The 26,767-nt window shown below is 51.0% G+C and overlaps 1 protein-coding gene across 2 annotated transcripts; it reads right to left on the minus strand.

Annotated features, from left to right (window-relative positions):
* Nucleotides 1-710: 710 nt before the first annotated feature.
* Nucleotides 711-26,767, minus strand: ENTPD6 (ectonucleoside triphosphate diphosphohydrolase 6). 2 transcript variants are annotated; one of them, XM_070419803.1, is made up of 14 exons: nt 26,635-26,767; nt 17,976-18,291; nt 16,301-16,377; nt 14,413-14,556; nt 13,183-13,258; nt 12,466-12,501; nt 11,459-11,547; nt 10,814-10,893; nt 9,413-9,477; nt 7,252-7,353; nt 5,204-5,341; nt 3,426-3,482; nt 2,046-2,158; nt 711-1,913 (listed from the first exon to the last, which is right to left on the minus strand). In XM_070419803.1, the coding sequence occupies exons 2-14, from the start codon at nt 18,265-18,267 to the stop codon at nt 1,815-1,817; spliced, it is 1,368 nt and encodes a 455-aa protein (XP_070275904.1). In that variant the 5' UTR covers nt 18,268-18,291; nt 26,635-26,767; the 3' UTR covers nt 711-1,814. The 2 variants fall into 2 exon arrangements, with proteins under 2 accessions (XP_070275904.1, XP_070275903.1); XM_070419802.1 differs by having other exon boundaries at nt 5,204-5,344.

Raw genomic sequence — 26,767 nt, forward strand, 5'->3', positions numbered from 1 at the left:
AAAGGACTCTAGGTGGGCTCTTTTAGTAGGGAATTCTCTGGGTGGGTCCGGATCCTGGGCAAGTCCGGAGGGAAAAGTTACTGGTCTTAGTAAGTGGAATGTGGTCTAAGCGAAAGGAAATGTCGGTTGGGAAATGACCTCAAGGTCAGTTTCCCAGGGGAGGGGGTATTGGTTCGATTATTTGATCAGACCTCACAGCGAGCACCTAGCGATCAGGCTGGAGTCCATCCAGTCTTAGCTCGACATTGGACTCCTTTCCAACTGACCCCCATTAAAGCCAGGGCCTCACTGAACACACTGCCACCTGGAGTTGGCACACACTGGAGACCGCTGTGCTGCTTGGGGTGATGTGTGTGAAGACTTACCTAGCACGTGCTGTGGTGACGGTCCCAGAGGTGGGCGCTCTGTTCTGACAGACGCTGGGGAGGTGAGGGGCTCCCTGGCCAGACCCTAGAACAGCCTGGGCCTCCCAGGGCTAGTCACTAACAGGGGATGGCAGGAGGGCCCAGTGGGGGCCTGTGTGTGTCCTTCTGCTGTGGTCTCCTCACAAGGTAAACTGACAGCACTCAGTTGTGCCCCCACCTACTACCCAACTTGGGCGAGTTTTTTGTTTAAACTCGAGTAAACAGGGACTGCAGGTCCTTCCTGCCCGTGTTGGGTGGATGGACGTGGCTGATCCTCACTGAGAGGAAGCACAGAGCAGCAGGAACTTTTGGTAACTGGTAAACCTTTATTCTGAGTGGAACACATGAGGTCAGCTTCTGCTGTGCACTATACATTCACGAGAACGACTGCAAACCTGGGGCCACACTGTACAGCACGCAGCCCACGCCTCCCCCTGACAGAGCCTGCAGTGCAGACCCTGGAGGGCGGAGCCAGCGTCCTGCGGAGCTTGAGGGGGAGGAGCCACAAGAGGGCAGTTTCCAGGGGGCAGTTCTGGCGACTGCTGAGCCCAGTCGGCTGATCCACCGGCTGATCCCCGGAGCTCCTGTCTCCTGACACTGCTTGGCTGCACACGGTTCACAGCAGCGGTATGTTCACTGGGGCTCAGAACACAGCGGCCACACAAGCACTCAGCACTGCCTGGCAGAGACGTCACTCACTCAGCACAACCATAAATATTTCACAGCAGTTCACGCTCACATTCAGCCTTTCGTGAAGAGCCGGGGCACAGGAGGCCCACGGAGAGGTATTTCCCCCAGCCCCTCCTCCTATTCACAGTGTCAACTCCATCGGTCAACCTTGAGGCATCCAAAGACTGAGGAACAGTTCTCTGTATGACTTCACGCATCCACACCCAAGGAGGAACAAACACGTTCAAGTCCAGAGTTCACTGCGCCTTTCGGGGCCCACTGTCCCAGAGGGCACGGGCGTTCTCACTCGGCTCACCCTGAGCAGCAGGGCAGCCTGCAAAACCTCGCCCTGATTCTGGGAGAAGGTGGAGGTCCGCCTTGGGGAAGTGGGTGTAGACAGGGGCAGGGGCACAAAACAAGACTCCAGTCCAGGAGTGGATGTCACAGCTACCCAACCCTACAGATGGGGAGCGTGGGGACAGCGGGACTACATCACCTGGCCTCGGCAGGTGCTCTTTCCCCATCTGGTTCGCTGCCCGCCTGGAGCTGAGGCAGGGAGGAGGAGTGCTGGGCCTGGGCTGAGTTCCAGTCCTCGGCTCATCCAGGGGCAGGGCTGCGGGGCTGCAGGGAGGAGGGTCTCGGCCCGAGCTGTGGCCTCCGCCCAAAACGTCCAGAGTTTCCAAAGGGCCTGTTCATGCAGAGACGGAGCCACTACCTTGAGGACAGCAGGCAGCTCAGCCACTACGAGGCCCTACTCTTCTGTCCATTCAGGGAGTCGATGTAATGAAAAATGGCCCCCAGAGCCCAGCTGGTCTCAACGTTGTTGATTTTCCGAGTCAGCTGGAGAAGACAAAAGGAGGGGCAGAGGGGCCCATGAACACAGGTGACAGGATGGCTTGGGTGGGAGGCAGGAGGCAGCGTCCTGGCCCCTCAGGCTGTGAGGGGCACAGGGCACAGGAGGTGAGTCCTTACCTTCAGCACTTTGTTTCCCGGGAAGCCGAATTCTCGGAGCAGCAAGCTGATGTAGGTGAGATCCATGCACAGGAAGGGGTTGCTCTGTGGGCGGGTCTCCGTCGTCCGGCACACTGGGGATGAGAGAGCCGGTTCCCAGTCAGGTTCCAGGAGGGGGTGGGAGTAGGTGTATGCAGACCCGACTCCACTCACCCCAGGTGTCTACTCTGCACCAGGCTCTGTGTGGACTCCTGGTCCTCACTGCTGATTTAAACAAGCCTGCAGCTTGGAGCCGGACCGCGACCCACCAAGAGCACACCAAGGGGCGGGCCTGAGGCCAGCCACTCGCCAGGGGCTGGGCCGCCGTCCCGGTGTCATGGGTGGGAGGCCACATCTCTGCCCCCATGACATGGACACCTCTCCCGGACGCAGACCTGGGCTTTCTGAGGAATGAAAACACCAGCAAAACTCGCTCCGAACAATCTACTCTTGTTCTCCAGGGCGATGGACAAACCCACCCACAGCTTTCCCAGCATTCTGCTGGGCACCTTCGCCTACTGAAGAGTCACGGACACCCAGTGTCCACAAGACAAACCCGGAAATGACAAGAAAGCTTAGGAGCCATTTTGGGGAGGAACAAGGACTTTCTATGGAGAAACATACAAAGGTTAACTCTTTCGACATGCACTTGGGAATGGCAAGCAAAGAGCAGAACATTCACAAGCCTTCGCTTCCTATCCTTTTCGGCTGGGGCGTGAGATGGCGAGGAAAGAGACGGCTCAGGGCTGCAGGGCCAACACCTGTGACACCCCAAGGGCACAGGACCAAGCGTCCAGTTTGTGCCGGCGCCACAGGAGTCTCAAGGCCACTGAGGCCCGAGGCTGGCACCTGGGGATCCTGGGAGGCAGGCGCAGGGCGTGCCGAAGGGCTGGCTGCCAGCCTGCTCTTCATCCTCGTGTGCCGGGCTCTGCTGTTCCGGGGGCCCTGGCTTCTTCCAGTTCTGGTGACAATTTTGAACTTACTGGGACACTTTCAGGGGAAATCGCTCCTAGGGTTAACCTGAACCACAGCGAGAGGCGTCAGGAAAAGTAAAATCAAGGGAGTCCATTCCTCACAAGGATTTTTTACGGCTGGGGACACGGGCGGCCCCCTTCCCCACCGCCTGGGGCCACACGGGAGGTGGTGAACCGATGGTCTGGGCCCAGCATGGTGACCCAAGTGTACTCTCAACTTCGTACTCACCCCTCTGAACACTCATCTGGTTGCCAGAATCAAGAGCCCACCCCAGGAGTTCTGGTGCCACTGCCTGTCACAAGCACTGCAGTCCGCGTCTCAGACAGGACAGCGTCCCTGCCTCCAGCTCCAGCCCTTCCCACCGGGGAAAGTGCAGCAGCCACTCACCGTACTTGGCCGCAATCTCAAAGTCTCCGACCACGAGGCTGCCTCCCTTCTCCGCATCTGGGGGACAAGACCAAGCGTCCAGTTTGTGCCGGAACCGCAGGAGTCTCAGGGCCACTGAGGCCCGAGGCTGGCACCTGGGGACCCCGGGGAGGCGGGTGCAGGACATGCCGAAGGGCTGACTGCCAGCCTAGCCTGGCTGTAAGCAGGGGAGTGGCCCCGCGACACTGACCATGCTTTCTGAGGTGCTGACAGGCTTGGGGTGGGCAGATGTTCCCTGCAGGACCACATGGGGGCGGTCAGCACATCAGGGATCTTACAGGGGCTGCCCAAAGAAGCCCACTAGACCCCACTTTTTAACTTTAAGTAAACTGGAAATGTGCCCCAATGCTATGGCCCTGTGCTCAGCAATGGTATTCTGGCATCCGTTTCCTTAGTGTGAAAAAATTCTGTATAAAAAAAGCGAGGGGCGAGAGGTGGGTTGTTAGGTCTTAGAACAAATGGGCAGCCCCAGGCCTCTGACCATTCCCGGGGAGAGAGGCACCTCACTTATGTCTGGCCTGAGGCAGCTACTCAGTGTGTGGAAAGGAAGTCTCCTGACTTCTGGGGTGTTGGCTAAGTCAGCAAACGTCAACACTGAGGGTGGGTCCCAAGGGGTTCTTTCAGAGCCACATGTGAACACAAGAAGCCAGAGGAGCTGTTCCGAACACCCAGCATCTCCTGGGTCACCTGGGCCGATGTCGGACCCCAGGGAAAGGACAGCCTTCGGTCACGGTGAGGAGTCCCAGACTGACAAGGGGATGCTGGGGTGGCGCCCAGCAGTCTGCCAGGGTGTGGTGGACCCCAGGCATTGCAATGCCCGCAGCTGGCGGCACGGTTAGGAAGTATGCACAATGTGCCCTTGCTCCAGCTCCACGGAGCCCACAGGGTCCCTAAGGCCCAGCAGCCTTAGGTTGGCTATAGGGGGCAGCCCAGGGACCCTTGTTCTGTGCCAGAGAGAGGGACCTGGGTCTGAGAGAAGGGTGAGGTGAGAGAGAAGACCCCTACCCCCCTGACTGCCTTCCACAGGGGGCCTGACAGTGGGTGGCTTCGTGAGCGTGAAGGCTCGGCTGAAGGTCTCAGGATCCCGGGAGCCAGAACCTGACATCATTGCTGTCTTCTGAAGCTTTTTATTTGCATTAATGCTCTTATCTTTATTACAGGCAATGCATTCTGAATGTCTCAATTATTTCATTAACAAAATTTCTGGTCACCACCCAATGAAGTGACTTCAAACCAGAGCTTTCACCCTCAGTCTAAGCACCACCCCTTGGCAAACTCCACATGACATGGCCTGTCCTGACTGCACTCTGGGGTGTGGAGTCGGAGAGACCCTAAAGGCTCCTCAGGGTCACCAGTGGCATTGGCTGACCTCTCCCCAGCGCAGCCTGGGGGCCAGCCAGGGACACACGGCTGCCTGGCTGAGGCACAAAGGGCTCCATCAGCCAGAGACTCAGGAACCAGGCAGGAGGGTGGGTCTGAGTTAGGTGAGCCAGTCCTGCCTCAGAGCAGAAGTGACTGCTCTGCACCGACAACATACCCACTAAGTGGCTCAAAGAATTGAGTTATTTATTTATTTAAAGGGGGTTTATTCCCTCTTATTCGATGACAAGACCCCTGCCCTCCCCAGTCAGTCCACTTCTCTTGCCCCGAGGTGATTGGCAGCACAGCTGCTCCCCGACAGAGCCCCTCTGCCCAGGGTCTACACCTTACCGATGAGCTCCTGGCCCAGCCCCCCTTACCTATGAGGCCAACATTTGCTGCAAGGTCATAATAGTAGGAAAAAGCATAAAAATCCACATCCTTCACTTCTTCTGTCCTGTGCACTTTATTCTGAAGGACCTCGGACACTCTGCGGGCACAGAGCTGGTAGAGGTTCACTGCTGGGCAAAGCAAAAGCAGGGCCAGCCGTCAGTGGGCTCCCAGTATCCAAGCACAGTCCCTGAGGCCCTTTCCCAGCGACCCGAGTCTGACCGGGAGGGGGAGGTGGGACCAGGAGCCTGCAGACACCACCCCAGGTCGGCGCACGCTAGCACCAGACCCGTCAATAGTACCTCTCAGGGCCACGGCTCTGATCAAGGGAGGGACACCGACTGCAGGACACCAGCCTCCGATGGCCCCATGCAGCCATCCTCACAGCCCAATGGGCTCAAGTGTGCAGTTTACCCTCCACTCGCCCTCTGCCAGCCCCGTGCTGAGCTCTGAACGTGCAGCGTCTTCCTCCGTCTCACCCGACACCGTGGAGGTGAGGCCTGCACTCTCCTTGTGTCACAGACGAGGAAACGGAGGCCTAACAGGCAGCTGGCCATGCTCACAGGCTGGCCGCTAACTCCTTGGTTGGAAGGAGAACACGGGCCCGGGAGTTAAGGGGTTAAATGCCCACAGCCCATGCCCGAACCAGTTTCCCTTCTTCCTTTCCCAAAACCTGTCCCACCACCCAAGGGCAGCCCATTCAGTCCTGTCCAGGCCCACAAGCCATCCCATGCCCTTCAGACCGGACCAGTCACACTACCTCCTCCTGGTTTTGTAAACACAGCGGCTGCCCCAGGGCCTCTGCACACGCTGTTCCCTCAGCTTTAGATCTGGTGGCTCACTCCGAATCTCTTCCTATCTGCTCTCAAGTATCCCCTGGTTGTCTGATCTAAAACAGCAATCTATCCTTCGGCACCCCCTCTCCTCCTTCTATTTTATTTTTCTTCAAAGCGCTTTCCCATGGGTTTTACAGCCTGACCCCTCCCACTCCTCCTGGGCACAGCCTTGCCTGCACTGTGCACTGAGTGTGTGCCAGTAGCTGCAGCAGGGCCAACAAACGGCATGTGCACAGTGGCTGAGTCCCAGTGACCCGCACACCCACGGGATATTAAGAAATGTATTTGGTCTTGTTCCTGGTTTCTGATACAGAGCTCCTAAATCCCTTGTAAGATCCTGAGTGATGGAGGGGAAGGGGGAAGCGGGGGTGAGGAGGGACAGCTGCTATTCATAATAAGCTCCTTTCAAGCAGACCCGAGTTTATGCTAATAAGGTGACTCTTGGTGGGTCCCCAGGCTACAGGGTGGGGGGTGATTGTCAGAGGAACCTACCATGTGATATGAGGTTTGGGACTTCCCAACCCCAACATCCGGGGAGGGGCGAGGGACTAGGGACTGACTTATCACCAACGGCCAAAGATTTAATCAATTGTTCCGAGAACTGATTGGTGTAGAAAACCCACACATTTGGTGTCAGAAGAGTAGACACACTCTGTCACCAAAGGCAGACAAGCCTCAGGACCACATGTCCAGCCTGGGAACAACATTCCAATACTTCCTTAAGATGACACTGCAGTGCACAGAGCGACCGAGACCATGTTGGGGGAGAGGGGCCAGGCTGGCAAGGCCCTGTCGCAGGCCTTCGGGGACCCTGCAGCCTGAGCGAGCCTCCCGTCCTGGAGGAGGAAGGGAAGGAGAAGCCATCGCTCCCTGTGTTCAGAAACGGGCTTGCTGACTGTCCCAGGGATGCTCAGGCCTTTCTCACTGGGGCTTGTTGGGAGACCTGGCCCCTTGGAAGAAAGCACCTGGCAACAGACAAGAAGCCTTGGGCAGAGACCCTGGGGAGCTGGTGGATGCCAGTGGGCCGGCAAGGGCCTCCCAGAGTCCTGATGAGGTTCAAAGGGCGCCTCCATTTCAAGGACAAGTGCAAGCTCGCCTGTGAAGGTGTGATGACAGTCTCCCTGCTCTCAGAGGTCCTCGGAAGGGGCGGGCTGCACCGCTGACCCTTCTCCCCCACGATGAAGGGTAAATTCACACAGTACCTGCCTTCTGTCCGGAAAGTCTGTACGTTATTTCAGCATGTTCCCACTCTCCTTTGAAACTGGGAGCCAGACAGGGACTGACCAACTCCTTTCCACCCTCCACTGAAATAAAAAGAGAAGAAAAGCACATTGTCACTGCAAGGCCAGAGCACTGCATGGAGCTGAGACATGACTCCACTGAGGGGAGGCCCAAGGGACAGAATATTTTAGGCCAGGACTACAGGCACGGAGGGTACAGGAGAGACCCGACTCATGGGAGTGTCCAGGCCAGCGCCGAGGTAGAGCCTTTATCAGAGAGGCGGGAGCAGAGCCTCAGCTGCCCTGGAGACATGGCCACTCCCAGCTTACATTCCCTGAGGGACTTTGGGGTTCCAGGCAACAGGCCTGGTGCTGCTCAGTGGATTGTCACAGGACCCTAAGAGAAGGGGAGTTGTTACCCAGTTTATGGATGACCGAGGCAGGGCCAGGATACTGCTACCCTGCCACAGGTCTGTGCTGCTCCCCCAAAGCTGGGGCCCCATAATTAGCCAAGGAAATGTGGTGGCTGGCCTCCAAGGCTGGCCCCGCAATGCCACCCCTTGAGGGTGTGCGTGCTGGTCTCCCGCTGAGAAGTGGGTCCCTGTCCCTGCCTGAGTCCCCTTTCACCAACAGAAGGTGCAGGACACGATGTCCTGTGACTCAGGCAGTCTTCTTTCCTCTGAGCCTCCAGGGAGAACACGGGCTGCTCTGCTGGGACAGAGGCCACGTGGAGGAGTGCCGGGGGAAAGACATGCAGCCCAGACACCCTACATGCCACCACATGGGACCCCAGGGACTCCAGTACAGGTGTCACCCAGTCGAAGCCTGTGGATTCATGAGATACAAAATGTACGGAGTGCAACCACTCAGTTTGGTGGGTGACCTGCTGCGCAACAACGGATAACACAACAGGGAGACTCATCCTCTGAAGTACACCCACTTGTGGGTGTCACGGCCCCCACTTGTGTGGCCTGTCAAGACCAGTGGCCTCCCAGCTGCTCTGTATCAGCCAAGGACGGCAAACTGGTGCTTGCCTTCTTCTTGTTGGCTAGTGTTTTCTGGCCCCAGAGTGAAGGTCACAGGTGTGTCTGAGACGTGGACGTACTTTTGGTTTGCAACAAAGGGGATTATCATCACGAGGTGAAACACCAGAATTTGAAAGAAATTAATGGAAACAGGATGTACCAAAAGAAAAATTTCAGTTGAACATTCTCATCGTGTCAGACAACCAGGTCCTTGAAAGAGGGTAGAAGAGCTGGGCCGGGGCTGGGCGAGAGGTGGGGCCCAGAGAGGCAGGGCCAAGGGAGGGGGCGTGGCTGAGAACACGAGTGGGCTCACACACACAAGTCAGGACCCGAGGCCTGGGTCAAGGCCTTTGGGACTCCAGCAAATGTCATCAGGGTGACAGGGAGATGCTGGCCTTGGAGCTGTGTCCTGTGCCCAAATTGGGACACAGTGATCCCTAAGATCTCAGAGAATTCACATGTACTGCTGGCCAATGACAAGCTTCTCCTCCGCCAGACCCATGGCGGGGGGGGCAGGTAGGAAGCTGTGAGTAAATGTGACTTTAATAACCTGACCAGACAGACTTCGTTTCTAGTCCAACACGACGTCTGGAAGAAGAGCCACGACCATGCTCTATGATGAAGCAAGAGAAGACAGAGGGACGTTCTCACAAGGTGAGAATCACTGTGAATGAGGACAAGTCCCCCAGGCCCACTGCAACAGCCAGCATCACACCTCCTTGGGGCCCCTCCCACACTGTCCTGAAGAATAAGGTTCTCTTCAAATCCTTAAAACAGACTCCAAATATAAGTGACGACTGTTATTTGGATCCTAAAATCCCACAGCTCAGCATTTCGGAGATGACTTTACTAGCATTTTTTTCTTTGAAAAAATAACTTGGAACGCACACAGGTAAAACACACTAGCCTGCATCCCGTCTGAGTGCCCCTGACAAGATCTGGGGTACATCCTTCTACACACGTCCCTTCTGAGCTCCCCGAGTCCTACCGGCAGGGAGGGCAGACCGGAAGCCAGGCCAGGGGTCAGTGGAGGTACGGGCAGGAGAAGGGGCTCCACACCTACAGGACTCCTCATGCCTGCTGGGCCAGGAGGGCTCTCAAGATTGCATTCCACTTACCAGGCTTCCCCTCTGTGCCGCCCAGAATCGCCAACCGAGCCGACATCAATCCAAGCCCCAGGTAGCTGTGGGAAGAAAATCCTGGGTGAGGGTTGGCCTGCCATCTCCTACTCAGATTCTAATACATTCACCTAGCTCAGTGGTTGGCAAACTGCGGTTCTCGAGCCACATGTGGCTCTTTGGGCCCTTGAGTGTGGCTCTTCCACAAAATACTGGCTCTTCCACAAAATACTGACTTCTGCGCATGGGCCACGAAGTTTCAATTGCACTATACGTGCGTGCCCGCACATGGTATTTTGTGGAAGAGGCACACTCAAGGGGCCAAAGAGCCGCATGTGGCTCGTGAGCCACGGTCTGCCGACCACGGACCTGGCTGGATCCAAAACAAGTGGGAGAGGGAGGAAACTGTGGCTTTTCTGCTTCCTCTAGAACAGTGGTTCTCAACCTTGGCTGCACATTAGAATCACCTGGGAATCTTTTTAAAATCCTGATTTCTGGGCCTCATCCTCCAGAAATTCTGTTTCTTTGTTACTAATGTTGCGGCCCCACCCCATAACAAAGAGACAGAATTTCCAGAGGATGAGGCCCAGAAATCAGGATTTTAAAAAGATTCCCAGGTGATTCTAATGTGCAGCCAAGGTTGAGAACCACAGCTTTAGAAGTCTCCCTTTGCGGAGTTTAGAGCGTTCAGTTAATTAGTTCAACACATGAAGGCCTATTACTTGACAGGAGCTTGTCTGGGAGCTGTGGACGCTGGTCCGCAGCAGCCCTGATCTTTATCATGCACACGTGTGTGTTACAGAAAGAATCTATTGAAGGAGCCAAGTGCCCTAGATGGTCCAGAAAATTCCTGCACAATCCATGGGCCCTTCCCCACTTCTTCAAAACCTCCTCCAAAGCAGAGCAGAATAAGAACAAAAGAAGAAATGTCATTTTACTGTAGGAAAACTGAAAAATGGAGGGAGAAAGCAGGAGGAGGGAGAAGCTCCATGTGGGTCCACAGCAGGGGGTCCCCGGGACCTGGCGTGTCTGTGCCTGTGACTGAACACTCCGGTCACCCTATAGCAGTGATGGCGAACCTTTTGAGCTCGGCGTGTCAGCATTTTGAAAAACCCTAACTTAACTCTGGTGCCGTGTCACATATAGAAATTTTTTGATATTTGCAACCATCGTAAAACAAAGACTTATGTTTTTGATATTTATTTTATATATTTAAATGCCATTTAACAAAGAAAAATCAACCAAAAAAATGAGTTCGTGTGTCACCTCTGACACGCGTGTCATAGGTTCGCCATCACTGCCCTATAGGCAGGAGTTGGAGGCCCGGGGGAGGCCGGGCAGTGCTAGCTGAGCTCTGTGCCTGGATGGTCACCCTCTCCACCCTCACTCCCGAAGACACACCTGTAGGAATAGAGCTTGTAGGTCCTATTAAAAATCTGCAGTGACGTCAGGTAGCCGGGTGGGGAGGTCCGAAGGGTGTCCTGGGGAAGAACATGAGGGTTACTCCCCTTCCTGCTGGCCTTTCTAGAAAACTGTCCCCAACTCCCTCAACTCGTGTCAAGGCACAGGGATATTCACAGATGTATTCAATTAAAATAGCTGTTCATTAAGCCACGTTAAGCTTTTCATTGGGGCAAGAATAAAAACTAAACATCCGAAAAGTAGGTTTTTCCTTCTTATGAATAACATTAACTGATTCTGACAAATACGGCCCAAGACAATGATGAGTAAATTTCATAAGTGCTCTTCTGCTGAACACTAAAGCTAATAATATAAAAAATGGTGGAGGAGGAGGGTACTGTCAGGGAGGGAAGGAGAGGGCCCACTTCACATTCTCTGGCCCAAGGGGTTCCAGGTAGTACATACTCTATCACCCCACACATTTTCCAATTTTTCCAGGGACCGTTAAATCAAACCAAGCAGCGTTAACTGAATGGATCTGGCCCTCAGGAGAGGACCTGACGGCCTGGGCCCAGAGCCACCTGGTCTCCGGGCCTCCCCGGGGAGGGAGCCTGGGAGGGTGGGACCCCCGCAGGGGTTGGTTACCTCAACTCTCGGAAGGAAGGTGATCTGCGTGGACCCTCCGCCCAAATCCAGCATGCCCACGCTGTTGCTTCCCGGGGATTTCAAACTGCCTGGAGCACAGGAGGAGAAACCAACCCAGCACTGTCACGTTAGTAAACAGATGAGTACAGCAGACAAGGAAGGGGAGGTTAGAAGCCTGGTCCTTCAGTGGAAACAAAAACAGAAGCAGCGGCAGCTATTTGAAACTCTCCACATAAAGACGCACCGTGTTTAAGAGACATGAACAGTGGCTCCACTGGCTGTGGCTCGAATGTGGAAAGGAGAGGACAACACTGGCTGTGGCAGAGATGCTGGGCCGGCCACACCTGCTGCTCCTGCTCGGAGACGCTGACTTCCCCGATACCCCACAGGCCCCAGCCATGCTCCCCTCTCCCCACCCCAGCTCGGAGGCTAGGCTCCTGATGTGTCACTTAACAGGGTTCCCCATTCCCCAAGGGGCCAGGAAACGGCTTTCTTTTCTATACACGTGTCAGCCACACTGGTCTTTTCCATCATTTTACAAAGGGACAAAACTCCACAGGTACTGAGTTAATCTCAGAAAAGTAACTCCTTGCTGCCTGGTTCCAAAAACAGAGGTTTCTGCTCCCTGTTCTACCTGCTGTCGAGGAATTCAGTTAGAAGGTGATTAGCATGTACACCATGTTTAATATTCGAAGTGACCAGTTTTATTCCTGACTTCCCAGAAATGAGAGGACAGGGCCCCGGCGGCTGCTGCTGTAGGAGGAGGGTAGCGCGTGCTGGGGAACCCACCGGGACTGCGGAGAGGAGAGCACCCCTTCCTGGGCACATACGTCTGTGAACTCTACGCCGGCCCTGCCAAGCCAGGCGGACACCCCACCCATTCCAACTACCTACTCTGAGCCAGAACTTGGCAAAACCCCGAGGGGGTATTTTAAAGAGTAAAAACGAGGCCCCTCCTCTCAAGAATGGGGCCTGAGCTGTTAGCCTCCATGATGAAGTGGATGTACCTGTTAGGAAGTTGACGGTGATCCAGGCTGAAATGCCTACGAGAGAGTCACAAAGAGCATTGAGTCACGTGAGGTGCTGTGGACAACATACGGACAACATACGGACACAGGTGCTACCTTTAGGTTTCAGGAGAGCAAACTGACCACTTCTTCACTACCCTCCGCCTTCAGATCAGGGACAGAGGGAAGATTGAGTCATGCCATGCAGTGGCTTCCGGCAGACAGTTGTAGGAGGTACCATCTTAAAAAACTAGAATACTCTGCCAAATATCACATCTCACTCCTTTCTCAACTTCCTCTTTTCGGAAGAGGCTAAAAGAGAACCAAACGTCCCCTTCCCCTCCCCATACGAACAAACTCTTACAGTCATATTTAAAGCCAGGGGCTGGTGAGGAACCTTGCTAAGTGTATCTTAGGATAAACAATGCAACAGTAACACTGGAAACATGGTAGTAATTGGGCATTCTCTTTAAATGCTCTTAAAATGGAAAGAATGATTATTTTCAGAAACTTCATCTGTGCTAGTCAAGGTGAGAATCTAACACTGGCTCCAAGAAGACCCTCGGAGATAGTTAAACTGCGAACTGGAATGGGATGGTCGCTCAGTCCTGTCCATCCGTGCGTCTGACCCCGAGAGAGCTGAGTGCTCCTAGCGGCCCTGAGCACGGCCGCCTCACCCCGGGAGCCTCCTCGCACAGAACGCTCTGGCAACTCTACCTTCATCGGTTCCGTTCATGATGGAAACGCAGTCGTCCCCTACAAGGAAAGGTGACGCCTTAAACACTTCCTTCACCTAGATGTAAAGAGAGACACGTCTTTATCCTCTAAAATCTAAATTCACAGTCCCAATCAGGCTATCTTCCAGCAGGGGGTCTCAAAACACCAGAGGTGTCAGCTGCTGCTGCTGCAAAGTAGCAAAGCTCAGGTTTTGTGTTCAGCTTTTATGATGCTCTCCAGCGCTTTCCTTGTTAATCTACTCCCTGGGCTAGGGACGCAGACGCTGCCCTCGAGAGCCCTGTGCTGAAGCAGATGCTGCTGGGGAGAGCCTGCCCTAAGGCACTCTGGCCTGGAAGGCTCTGGGGTGCACCGTCTCTGATGGGCCCCAAAATGCTGCCTTGCTTTAGGACGGGGGATGAAGGGGCAGGAAGCCCTCTACGGCAGAGCTCAGACCTGGGACCCCCGCATGGCCTGGAGACGAGCTGGGAGAGGGGAGACAAAGGCAGTGAGCAGCTCCATTTGAGGTGTTTCCTTATCCATTTTTTAAATCAAGTATTGACACACAGGAACTTAAATACACCTGGTACACCCCAAATGCAGCGGTGTCCCACAATCCTACTTGAGTGTATAATTTTGTAAGTGATCTGGACAGATGTGCAACCATCCATCGTTCAGCAGCTAGTTTAGAAATAGTATAGAGTACCGGGAGGACCATTCTGCATAGAACAGTTTTCCTGATTTGGCTGACGAAAGCAACCTCCAGGCACCTGTTAAAGAGGGGTTCCAGGCCCCCCTGCATGGGTGGTGCAGGGCCTGGGGACATGCCTGGCCATGTGAGAGCCAGGCAGAGGCTCAGGGTCTATGCAGAAGGTACACCTGAGTCTCGGCCTGGGAGCAGGACTGGCTCCCATGAGAACAACAGGCCGGAGCCGAGATGTCAGAATCTCGGTTCCCACAGCCTCTGCATCACCAAGCTCTTGGGTGACAGCCCTTCAAAAGCACAATGAATTTTTAAAGCAAAGTTGTTCTTATGATAAAAACAGGTTTATGCTAGAAAACACCAGCAGTTTTAAATGTCAGGAGGAAGCCAATGTCATTCACTCTCTAATAACAATTCAGCGTTTCTCGCTTCAGGAAGCACCCCACGGCCTGACCACTTGGACACTGGCTGCATGCTTCGTGTTTTCAGTTACTGTAAGCCACCCTCACGAAGGAAATGGGCAAGTTCACCTTTTGTAGTAAATTCTGAGCCTTTTCTCCTGGTAGCAGACGTAAGCCAGCGGTAGCCTTGAGCACCAATGGGGTGGCCTTCCAGAAATCAAAAGGAATTTCTTGTTTAGCAACATCCAGCAATTCCTGAATACCCGGAGTGCTCTGTGAACGGGTAAAACAGGGTCTGTCAACACTTAGCTTACACTCACAGATGCTCCCTCACCCTTTGGTTTTTATTAACTTATAAATACATAGTTTCAAATTTTCCAAATCAGCATAAAACAGCAACTGAAGTGGTGCTGGCAGGTGTGTGGGGCACAAGGACCAGGAAAGCACAGAGAAATGTCCTTGGCGGAACGTCACGGGATGAGGCACACGAAAGGGGCTCCTGTTCTACACGCCTGGCCACCAAAACCCTCACCCGGCGACCTCAGACAAGTGTGTCTCCCCTGGACATCATGAGCAAATTCTGGGGTCGCTCAGAGTGCTAAAACCCATGAATAATTACACCGATGGGTCATTTTCACCTGGGGGAATGCTTGATCCAAATACTGGATAAGGCCCTGTGTCTGCGGGGACGGGTTGGGGAAAGACTTTGGTAAAACATTGCTGGCATGTCAACAGGCACAATGCCATGCGGGCAATTTGGCAAGGTGTGTGCAAGGGAAAAATACACCCTTTTTACTAAGAGGCCCCACTCTAAGAATTCATTAGAGAGAGCTCTTTGCACATGTGGGTAATGAAGTGTATAGATTGTGACCAACAGCAGCCCTTCTTATACTGTTAAGATCAAAAGACTGGCCATTATCGAAATGTCCTTCAGGCGGGACTGGTTCTGTAAATTCAATGTGCGCACATAACTGCAATACCATTCAGCCAGAAAAACCAGAGCAGCTCTTCCCATACTGAGAGAGCAAACGATCTCCAAGTGATATTGTTTAAAGACAAAAGCCAAGTGCACAGCAATGTGAGTGCCACTCCACTGCGTATGTAAAAGAAAAAGGAGGGGAGAATACAGATGTATTTGCTATTATCCACATAAATGTGCTCTTGAAGGATATGCAGGAAACCAAGGACACTGGGAAGCTTATTGCACTTGAATGGGTGTTGCCTACTGAAATAAGGAAGGTTTTAAAAACCCGGAGCTTACTCTAGATATCTAATTTAACCAGGTTTGACCTATGGTCATGCTAGAATCACTAATTTTGATTTTTTTTAAAAACCAAACTATAAGAAAGCAAGGCTATGACTTTACTGTCTGAGATCAGGAACCATCTATGGACAACAATGACATATTAGCTTTTGGTTTGAGACATGCTTGAACCAAAAAAGGAACTCACAGCTCTATTGGTGACTAGTTTCACGAGAGCCTCCGTGAAAAGACAAGTGTCCTGTATTATTGCAGTTGTCAGTTTTAAGGACTTTAGAAGCATAAATGCTACAAGCTTACAAAAATCATTGGCAGCCTAAATTTCTTCTATACTTACCTGTTTTGTGGATTTTGCATAATACATCTTTAACCTTTTGTTTTAGTCAATGTTTGTCATCTTCAACCAGAGAACTAAAACAATGAAAATATTAAGTTTTCAAAGAATGCTTTTTGTAAGTTTGTAGCATTTGTGCTTTTGAAATGCATCCAGACCTCTGGTGGCCTGTGTGCTGGTCGTAGGAAGTGCCTGGGAGGGCCAGGGTGTGTGTGGGAGAGTGGGAGGTGCGGGCCCTTATGCACTGTACCAGTTTCCTCTATTTTTTGACCAGACGAAACGTATGAAATGTCCCCGGACAGCACCATCAGAGATGCTATTTTGTGAAGACGGCTGACTGCGCTTGGGGAAGAAAGCTGGCTTTAACAAATCACAGTTAGAAGACAAATGTGATGAACAAACGGATGAGAGAAAACGGCTACCTTTTCAACGTCGTCAGCATAAGCAGAAAGACCTGGCTGCAGTGCTTTGAAGGTTTCATGGGTCAAGGTGGGAGTCTCTGAGGAAAAAACATTTTTTAAAAAAGGTACAGCTATAAATGTATAGAAATATGAATTTACAAATATATAAATCTATACGACTGGGATTAGCCACACTTTTAAAGGCCAATCTGAAAACAGATGGGTCCCAGAGGGACAGGAGGCCTGTCCATGATTCTCATCTAAATTCTGACACTAGTTTGGCTAAACAAGATGAATATTATACCTAACGTTTTGGCCAGAACTTTACCTTTAAAATAAAAAATAACTTTATTCAGGTATAATTTGCAAACAAAAAACTCCATTTAAGGTTAATTCTTGTTGATTCAATAAATAGAGGAGCAGGGCAGATGATTTTGCAGTTTTTCAAACTGCAAAAATGAAAGTCATTTCCTCGATTCTGGGGTGGATGCATTATGGGATTCTAAAAGTATCTGCTTTCTTCTGTTTTAAAAATTGAGTGTTTTAAATATTTAGGAGGCTGGGCTCCTGCGCACACAGCAGGGTGAGCATTCAGAGCATACAGTGGCCAAGGGATGCTGGTCTAAATTCAGACACGGAGACCCAGGAGGAAAAATCAGAAACAAAACTTTTGTAAGGATTAAATAATGGAATGTCGCTATTAACGGATTCCATGCGACATGTGTAGTCTTAAACTCAGCTCCAAAATCATTTTTGGAGGTAGAGAGGACCAGCACATAAATATGTATTTAACTTCCAAGAAGTTTAGAAACAACGCAGAAGAAAAGTAAATAAAATATCCATGATGGCTTTGGAGGGCTACTCAGGGTTCTGCATCACCTGCTCAGTTAAATGCACAAAATGGCATCGACTCAAAAGGCACTGAAAGTGAGCAAAGAAGCAGAGTAGAGAGGAGAGGACCCCGGCTTGACCAGTGCGCCTGCTGAACAGTCAGCAGAAAACACTGGCTACAGGCTGGAGAGGAATCCTCAGAGCCAATGGGCACAGAGAGGTGCTGGGAAAGGAGGTCAAAGGGAGGAGGAACAGGGTGAGGGGCTGGGCAGTGGTGGGGTCTCCCTATAGGAGAAGCAGGTGAGTGCAGATGCCTAAGCCCCGCCTCTGGGAAGCAAAGCTCCCAGGCTCTGGCTCCAGCTCCACTCTCACTGCCGAGACCATGGTCCCACTGGCAGCTCTGTGTTGGGCTGGGTTCTGGGTCTTTCCAATTATCTGACCGTCCTAGACTCCTAGCTCCACTGGCCTGAATCTGGGGTTACTTCCTGCCTTAAATTCACGAATACGATGTCTGGCCCAAGTCATGGTCCCAGCCACTTGACCTGCCTGTGCATGCTGGGAGGGGACAGGCCACCAAACACCCTCTGGGATCTCAGTTGCCCTTAGCTGGTAACCAGATGCTAGTACAAGTAAGAATATTCTGGGACTCCTGGGAAATGTAGATTCCCGGGTGCCAACCCATACTCTGAGTCAGCATCACTGGGACACTGCATTTTTGACAAGCTCCCAGGTTAGTCTAAGGCAGGGAGTCTAGCCCATACCCCGAGAAACCACTGCCTTTAAGGGACGGAGGGGTGACCCCAAGGGCTCTGCTGGGAGAGGAGAAAAAGCAGCATGCAGCAGGGCTTTCTGCTGGGCAGGATACCTCCAGGCTGCCAGGTGAGTTGAAAGATATGTACTCGAGTGCCAGTGCTTCCCGCGTCAAACATGATGCCATAGAAGACCTTGTGACCACGTGCAGTCGTCCCCGGGGCATCCCGAGTCTGGTGGCCCCTGTGGGCCCCCGAGGCTGCCTCCGTGATGCTGAAGAAGGCCTGGGTGGCGAAGACCCAGTGCCACTTGATGTAGGCGATGTAGATGAACAGGCACACGAACAGCCCCAGCGGGTACGCCACCTTCATCATCTTCAGGTTCCCATTATTTGGTATTTTTCTCATTTCCTTGTCTGTGAGGACTGTATGCTGGCAGAACAGGAGAGGCAGGAAAAACACATTAGGCTGTGAACTTCCAGGACAAGTCGGAAATCCCTGTGGTCGGGGACAAAACATGGAGCCAAAACCTGGGCTGCGTTTTCTCCTGTGAATCAGAAGCTCCACTTGATTTTCAAAATGGTTCTGGAAGGTGTGATCCCTGTTTTACAGAAGAGGAGCTGAGGTTTATAAGACTAGGTGAGTTGTCCAAGGTTGTAGGTCCTGCAGGCGCTGACCTGGGGCACAGACCCACAGCCTGAGCATGCTTCCCTCTAAGCCAGTGGTTCTCAACCTTCCTAATGCCGCGACCCTTTAATACAGTTCCTCATGTTGTGGTGACCCCCAACCATAAAATTATTTTCGTTGCTAATTCATAACTGTAATTTTGCTACTGTTATGAATCGTAATGTAAATATCTGATATGCAGGATGTATTTTCATTGTTACAAATTGAACATAATTAAAGCATAGTGATTAATCACAAAAACAATATGTAATTATATATGTTTTCTGATGGTCTTAGGCGACCCCTGTGAAAGGGTCGTTCGACCCCCAAAGGGGTCGCGACCCACAGGTTGGCAACCCACAGGTTGAGAACTGCTGCTCTAAGTGCTGTTCCAGACAAACAGTTTGGGGACTCATTATATTTTACTTTTTTAAATATATTTTTATTGATTTCAGAGAGGAAGGGAGAGATAGAGAAAGAAACATCAATGATGAGAGGGAGTCACTGATTGGCTGCCTCATTCTATTTTAAAAAGTCATGTATAAATGATGTCCCCAAACCTTTCAAGGTAATAGGAACATGTATTCAACCCATTCTTCCACTTTTTCTCCCATTCAGTAATTTACTTTTCAAAAGGGTTAACATCTTGTCCTTTGGGAACTGAGAGCCCCAGACAAATTAGGGAATATGCTCATTTTTGTTCCCCTGGACAACCCACAACACATACATCTTTTCATTCATGTAGCATATTCCTGCCAAGGAGGAAATCATGCCTGTGCGCTTTCAAAGGCCATGGAAGTTCTACCTGGGTAGCGAAATAAACTAATTCAGCACCATTAACTGTGGTTCAACACACCCCAAATGAAGCACGTGTCCAAGTTTCATTAGCAGCTTCTAATGCAAAGCACCACGTGGGAACCTGACACTTCCTGACACTTCCGAGGACAGGTGCCTCCCTCTCAAGGCTCCCGTGCCCTCAGGCAAAATCCACTGTCTGTCCATCACTCTTGGCCAGTTACGGTAAAAGGAATGGAAATTCCTAGGGGAAAGGGAAGTGCTGGGTTGAAAGCAGAACGTGGGTGTAGGCTGCCCGCAGCAGTGTGTGACCGTGGGCAAGTTACCCCCTTGCATGGGGCTGGTCTCCTCATCCGTAAGGTGGAGCTGCTCATGAGAAAGCTGCCTCTTGCTGCTGTTTCAGGACACAGAGGTGTGTAATGTGCTCAGAACAGGATACAGAGAACACAGATATGAATGCCGGCTCTGCAGAAGGGAGGCAGGAGGCAATGTCCCCTGGAACCAGGGACGGTGAGGGTAAGAGTGCTGGAGGGCGGGGGCTGCACTGTCTGGGGATGGGAAAGTGGGGGCCAGGGCCATCAGTGCAGGAGGCAAGCCTACAGCGGCCTTCATGCCAACCTTGAGTGTGTCTCGGTGGAACCTTGGTTCTCAAACTTAATTCGTTCCAGAAGGCTGTTTGGAAAGCGATTTGTTCGAAAACTGGAACGTTTCCCCTCATTTGAAATAATGTAAATTGAATGAATTCGGTCCAGACCCCCAAGTGATTCTGTTTTAACCTTTCTTACATATAACATGTCTAATACAGTACTGTTTAATCTATAAACAAACACCTATTTTCTTAAATTTATCCAACCACCCCCTACCAGCCTTGAACGAATCACTTTTTTAAAGAATATATATTTTATTGATTTTTTACAGAGAGGAAGGGAGAGTTAGAAACATCGATGAGAGACAAGCATCGATCAGCTGCCTCCTGGAATTGAACCTGGGACCCTTCAGTCTGCAGGCCAACGCTCTATCCACTGAGCCAAACCGGTTAGGGCTGAATGAATCACTTTTAACACTAGGGCTGTCTCTGAGGAAGTCAGCATGCAGCATATTCGCTTTTTCATTTATCACGCCTCCGAAATACTGTCACCAGCTAACTGCTTTTCCTTTATCCAAATCAACAACATTTTTTTTTAACCTCTTTAATTGCCTGTGATCACTGTTTCTTTCACACTCTTAGCAACATTAGCACTCTTGATGGCCTCTTTTTGTTTTAAAATTGTAGTAACTATCCATTTTGTCAGCAACAAATGCAGCCATGTATATGGGGGAACTGAAAATAGCACACACACAAACCCAGGGAAGATACATGCTCAGAAAAAAATTCTAAGAACAGCTTAAACTGCCCCCCCCACCCCCCCCTCACTGACCTTACAGCTCAGACACATCCTGCTAATTAGGAAAACAATATATGACAACAAAAGGAGAATATCAACATAAAGATACAAATTGTAAAAAGAAATCAAACTCCAGGTCCCTAAACCAAGGGTTCCAGTACCAGGAAGAGAAGTCCCCATAACTTCTAGCTGTAAAAACCAGCGGGGACTGAAGCTGTGGGAGACAGAGACCTGCTGGAGTCCCAGGAGGTTCCTCTTAAAAGGCTCATGCACGTCTTACATGGACTCACTCCCTGTGAGCTCCAGCACTAGGGCAGCAGCTTGAAAGGCACCAGAGACATATGAGGAGGAACAAAACTGTCAGGCATGAGGGTGAGAGCTGGAGGGGTGGGGGTAGCTTTCTCCCAGGCAGAAGTGATGGCAGAGGCCACTGTTCCTTAGCTGAGCCCCTCCCCCACAGAACAGGCAGGTGGGTGCCATATCTGAGACTCCATCAACCTGGCTTACACTGTTTGCCCTGCCCTGGTGATTCCCTGATTCCTCACCCCACCCAACTTTCAGACCCACCCAAGCTATTTCCAGTGGCTTCCATACGAATGGTCTGTCTTGGCACATGTTTCAGATTTTCCTAAAATCCCTTAAACAAGCAGCATCTGGTCCCAGTGTGCCCTCTACCACTTGCTAAATGGCCCCAGGCCCGGCATTAGCAGCAACCAGCCTTGGTTCACAGCTTGGCCTCGCCTGGGCACTTCCAAGCCCAACACAAGGAGCAGCCATCTGCAGATGGCTTTGTAGCTCATGCCTGGTGGCCCCAGGCAAAACACAGGTGGTGGCTGACCTGGGCCTGCACCTCCTGGGAGGTCTGAGAGCCAGCACACCCAGTGGACAGCTTCAAACCACTTCTAAGTACCACCACCCAACCACCTCCACAAGTGACACACTCAAGGGCAGACTACGTGGGCAGCAAAGGCCTGCTGAAGTAAGTCCTGCTTTGTGGGGTGGGCCCCTGCACAGCTGATTCTCCACAGTGGTTGGAGGTCAGTGGTTGCAGCCAGTCTTTTCAGCTGATCAGCCTGGGGGTAGTCTCTCCTATTGACATGCCAACAGCAATGAAGGCTCAACTATAAGAGGAGGGTGTACATATCCCTATGTGGGGGGTGTGTGTGTGTGTGCACCTCAAGTGCCCAGCTTGGGTAATTAGGGAGGCTGTGCCACTGGACCCTACAGGACACCGACTGGCATTACATTAGGCCACTCTACCAAGCCTGGAGACACAGCAGCTCTACCTAATACATAGAAACAAACCCAGGGAGGCTGTCAAAATGAGGAGACAAAGAAACACATCGCAAATAAAGAACAGGACAAAATTCCAGAAAAAGAGCTAAACAAAATGGAGACAAGTAATCTACTAGATGCAGAGTTCAAAACACTAAACTTAGTGAGAACTTCAATTGCATAAGAAAAGACCAGTCAGAAATTAAGGACACACTAACTGGGATATGATTTTTAAAAACAACAACAACAAAAATACAAAAGTAAAATGGAAAAAGATTCCATGAAAATAGTAGTCAAAAGAGAGTAGTGATGGCTATACCGTATCAGACAAAATAGACTTTAAGTCAAAAACTGTCATAAAAGACGAACATTATATAATGATTAAAGGGCCAGTTCAACAAGAAGATAAAATAGTTATAAACATATACACCAGAGCTCTTACATATATGAAGCAAACACAGAATTGAAAGTAGAAATAAACAGCTGTATAATAATAGTAGGAAACTTCAATGTCTCATTTTCAAGAAAGGACAGAAAAAAATCAATCAACAAGAAAATAGAGGATTTGAACAAAATTATAGTCCAATTGGATCTGACAGACATATACAGAGCACTCTACCCAACAAAGGAATACACATTTATCTCAAGAACACATGGTACATTCTCCAGGATAAATAAGATGTTAAGCTACAAAATACATCTTAAGTTAAAAAAGATAAAAATTAAACAAAGTATCTTTTCTGATCACAACTAGAAATCAAAAGCAGAAGAAAAACTAGAAAATTCCTAAATACGTGGAAATTAAATAGCAAATTCTTAAAGAACAAATGGGTCAAAGAAGAAATCAGAAGAGAATTTAGAAACTATCTTGTGATAAGCGAAAATGAAAACACAATATACCAAAACTTATGAGATACAGTGCCAACAGGGAAATTTATCGCTGTAATTGCTTATATTAAGAGAGAAGAAAGATAGATCTCAAACCAACAACCTAACTTTGCACCGTAGGGAACTAGATAAAGAACAAACTAAACACAAAGCTAGAAGGAGGAAAACAAAAATTAGAGCAGAATAAATAAAATAGGGAATGGGAAAAACATAGAGAACTCCTTGAACCCAAGAGTTGGTTCTTGGCAAAGACCAAAATAACACAAAATTTTAGTTAGACTAAGAAATAAGGAAAGAAGATTCAAATAACTAAAATCAGGAATAAAAAAGAAATCACTGCTACTGATTTTATAGAATAAAAATGATTATAAGAGAGTACTAGGAACAACTGGATGCCAATAAATTGGATAACCTGGACGAACTGGACAAATTCCTTTAATGGCTCTGAGGCAAGACAGGTATCCTAACTGAGTTCTGCGATGTAGGGCTAAAGGCAGTGGTAGGGGAGGAAAATGAAGAGGGCTAGGGCTGCCCATTGTATCAAATTCAAACTGTTTTACTCTCTCAACAAAGGCAGCAGGTCATGTCTTGAGATTTTTCCTGCCTCAAATATTGTTTCTTCTAGCATCCTTTTCCTTCGGTCCTTTCTCCACAATGGCATCCTCTTCCTTTGGTTCTTTCCTCACACCTCTGCAAAACCTACTCAGATTGCTTACTGCCACTCTGAACCCTGGCAGCTGGAGGCTCCTCCCTTGGGCTCCTGGGTGCTCTGCATACTTCCCCTTCCTGAGTAAGATGTAGGTGGAGTGCCTCTCTTCCTTCTGGTTGGACAGCACGTCTCTAGCTGTTCATCCTGGATCTCCAACTCTGGCACAAGGCCAGAGTCCAGCAGCTGCTCAGCCAACACTTGCTGGTAAAGGAGGCTAGCTGACAGCTTAGCAATTCACCAATTCACCGAGACAGAACAGGCAGCCAGGGAAAGATGGAGGGACAGAAGATGCTCTAGGACCTGGGTGATAGCCACCATCTGTAGTAGGCCATTTAGGAGGGGGCTGTTCCTGGGACACAGAAGTGACCAGGTTTTTTACATGCTGAGCTTGAAATGACAGCAGGACATCAGTCAGATATGGAACTGCTCTGCGAGAGACGACAGGATTGGGGTTGGGCCTGGGGAGTTATCTGCGTCAAGGGGACGTTAGCTGCGATCAGGAGTGAAGAAGTCAGCAACAGAGAAGCCCCAGGCATGAGTAGAGGCTGAGACGCAACCTGGGGAATGCCCTCTTATAGGCCTCCTTTTGTTATATAGCCTGAAGTTCCCATTGCTGAATGATCATTAAAAAAAATATTTATAGAAAAAGTTCTAAAGCAGCTATTCCCAAGGATGAACAGTGAGGGCACAAAAGCAATCCCGTACAAATGTGAAAGTGTTTTGTAAAATGCATTTACAAAAACAAGTTCTATCATGTTCTATGTTAGTCTAAGAACTAGGTTCTACATGATCAGATGAACAAGTGATACATTTCGAGGAAAAGGTTGCTCTTAATTAAAGTTGTCTACCTATTAAAAAAAAAACACCTTTACATATGCTCCATCTTATTATCAGAGGCCTACAAGGCGGGCACTTATCTCACACAACATAACCCGGGATCACAGGTTAACACATGGTGAGGCACGGACAAAATTTCCTGGCTTCCAATAAAATGTGCTTCATCGCTTCCTGTTCCCTATTAATACAAGACTACTTTAGACAACCAAAAAAACCCACATGAAATCACATACACACAGTAATCATTTAAGTTACACACCATAAGTCAGGGTGATGCAAACAGAGTCCAAATAGAATGTTGTAGGAACAAAGACCCAGAAACAGCCTGGCCCATGGGCACCTGCAAGCCCCTGAGGCCAAACCCAAAAGCCAACTTCATTCCACTGGGCTAAGGTATTTGTCCGGAGCCAAGACACCTGCAGGAGAGGCAAATCGCATTTCCATGGCTACCACTAGTACTGCAGTGCAAATGTGTGGATCAGGCCTCCCCAGAGGTGCACTGAGGAAAATAATTCAACGTTAGTTTTGTTCTGTGAAGGAGAGTTTAGCAAGTAAGGCAGTAAGGAACATGGAGCCGGCTGGTGGATGGGGCAAGGTGTCTGGTGCACAAAAGCAAACAGAAAGCTCTGACTGAGCGAACCTTGCTCCCAGCTGGCTCTGGCTAGGGGCCACCCTCTGTCAGGGCAGGCTGGGGTCAGAGAGGAGAATCTGGGTGTGGAGCAGAGGTGCCTGCCCCATACCTGGCTAGGTTTCTGGGGACAGCAGATGGGCTCTTAGAAATATAAAGTCTATCTGATTTGGATGGTGGCCACCTAATCTGTTGGCCAGTTCCTTCAAGGTTTTTAGTTAAAGTACACAAAACAGCCATGTGCACAAGTGACTGCCACATATACTGAAAACGTATCAGAGTATGTTAGCAAACCACTACTTATTCTCCTGGTAGGTTTAAAAGGAATGTCTCCCCTTTTCTGCAAAAAAACTGTACATGAATCAGCCCCGTCAATACCACCTGTTGTTTCCTTTTCATAGGAAACAGTGGGCGGGAGGCGCTTCCAGATCTCTTTACTGGACTGTCCACTTCTCTGGTTCTTCACGTAAAGCTCTCGGAGGGAGATGGACACACACCACATTAGCCAAATGACACTTTTGAGGGCAGAAGTGGGGGAGAACAAAAACCACTTTCTGGACTTATATCATTACACTTGCTAGACTTTTCATGAACCTTGTTCATGCCATGGCAATGCCAACAGGATGTGTCCCGAGGGTGGAGGATGTGTGGGTGCCTGGAGGACACTGGATCGGCCTAGGTTACTTCCGGGTGACTGGTTCCTTTGGGCCGACACCCAGAATGCGGGGCTGTGTCCACAATAATCTACAGAGCAATGCTGGCTTCTCTACAACCCTTAAAACCATGCTGAGGCTTCTAGCTGCACTTAAACTAAAACTCACCCATCCTTCCAAGGTCCCCTGCCCATCTCTCCCTCCTCCTCTGCACTCTCCTGGCTGCTCACTGCTCTCCACTGAACAGCGTCCAGCCTGGTGTCCAGCTCTGTCCAGCTCTGGGGCCTCTTCCTCCCACAGCCTGGAGCGCTCTTGGCTCACGGGTCAGCTCAGGCAGAACCACTCTCACCAGCTCATAAGCTCATCTGGTCACTCCTCCAACGTCAGAGGTCATTGTCCTCACACCCTCAGTATTGTATGAATGGCAGAACCTCACGGGTTCCCTGGGTTTCCCAGCTGGGCTGTGAGGCCCAGGAGGGAGGGGGCCTGCCTGTCCTTCCCCTAATTTAAATGTGTCTACCCATTAAACAAATACCTTCCCATGTGCTGTATCCATTACCAGAAGCCCACAGGGTGCTGCACCTGCACTGGGCTGGGAGGAGGGACAGCAAACGCTGGCTGAATGAATGAATGAATGCGGCAGGGTTGCCAGAAATGACTGCGCCCCTCAGGGGCCCCCGAAGTTCAGAGTCCAGGGAGAACTGCGGGAGCTGCGGCAGGAGGGCAGACCCGTGCGCGAGGGACTCCCAGGCCACCTCCCGGCGCTGCCTCTGGAGACCCGTGTGGCCAGGCGCGTGGTTCTGCACCGGAGGCCCCCGGCCCTCCACCCTCCGCCCGCGCTCCAGGGCGCAGCGCACCGGCGCGCCCGCCCGGAGGCCCATGTGCTGCCAGTTCCCCGCAGCCCCGCCAGCCCGCACCCACCCCAGGTCCCCCGCTTACCCTGCAAGGGCCCCACCCGCGGAGGGAGGTGACGTTCCCGGGGAGGGGGCGGAGGGGTGACAGAGGGCGCCGCTCAGCTCTCCCACCCCGGCGGCCGGCGTCACCTCGCCTTCCACACACAAGCGGCGGCGAA

The sequence above is a fragment of the Myotis yumanensis genome, unplaced genomic scaffold (genome assembly GCF_028538775.1).
Source record: "Myotis yumanensis isolate MYYU_CA2020_CCGP unplaced genomic scaffold, mMyoYum1.0.hap1 SCAF_7, whole genome shotgun sequence".
NCBI classification, from domain to species: domain Eukaryota; kingdom Metazoa; phylum Chordata; class Mammalia; order Chiroptera; family Vespertilionidae; genus Myotis; species Myotis yumanensis.

Coding starts and splice junctions, on each gene's coding strand:
- ENTPD6 (XM_070419802.1), bottom strand. CDS start 18,267: ATGAGAAAAATACCAAATAATGGGAACCTGAAGATGATGAAGGTGGCG. Junction 16,378..17,975: donor ACTCACCTGGCAGCCTGGAG/GTATCCTGCCCA, acceptor TTTTTTCCTCAG/AGACTCCCACCTTGACCCAT. Junction 13,259..14,412: donor CTCAGAATTTACTACAAAAG/GTGAACTTGCCC, acceptor CTTTACATCTAG/GTGAAGGAAGTGTTTAAGGC.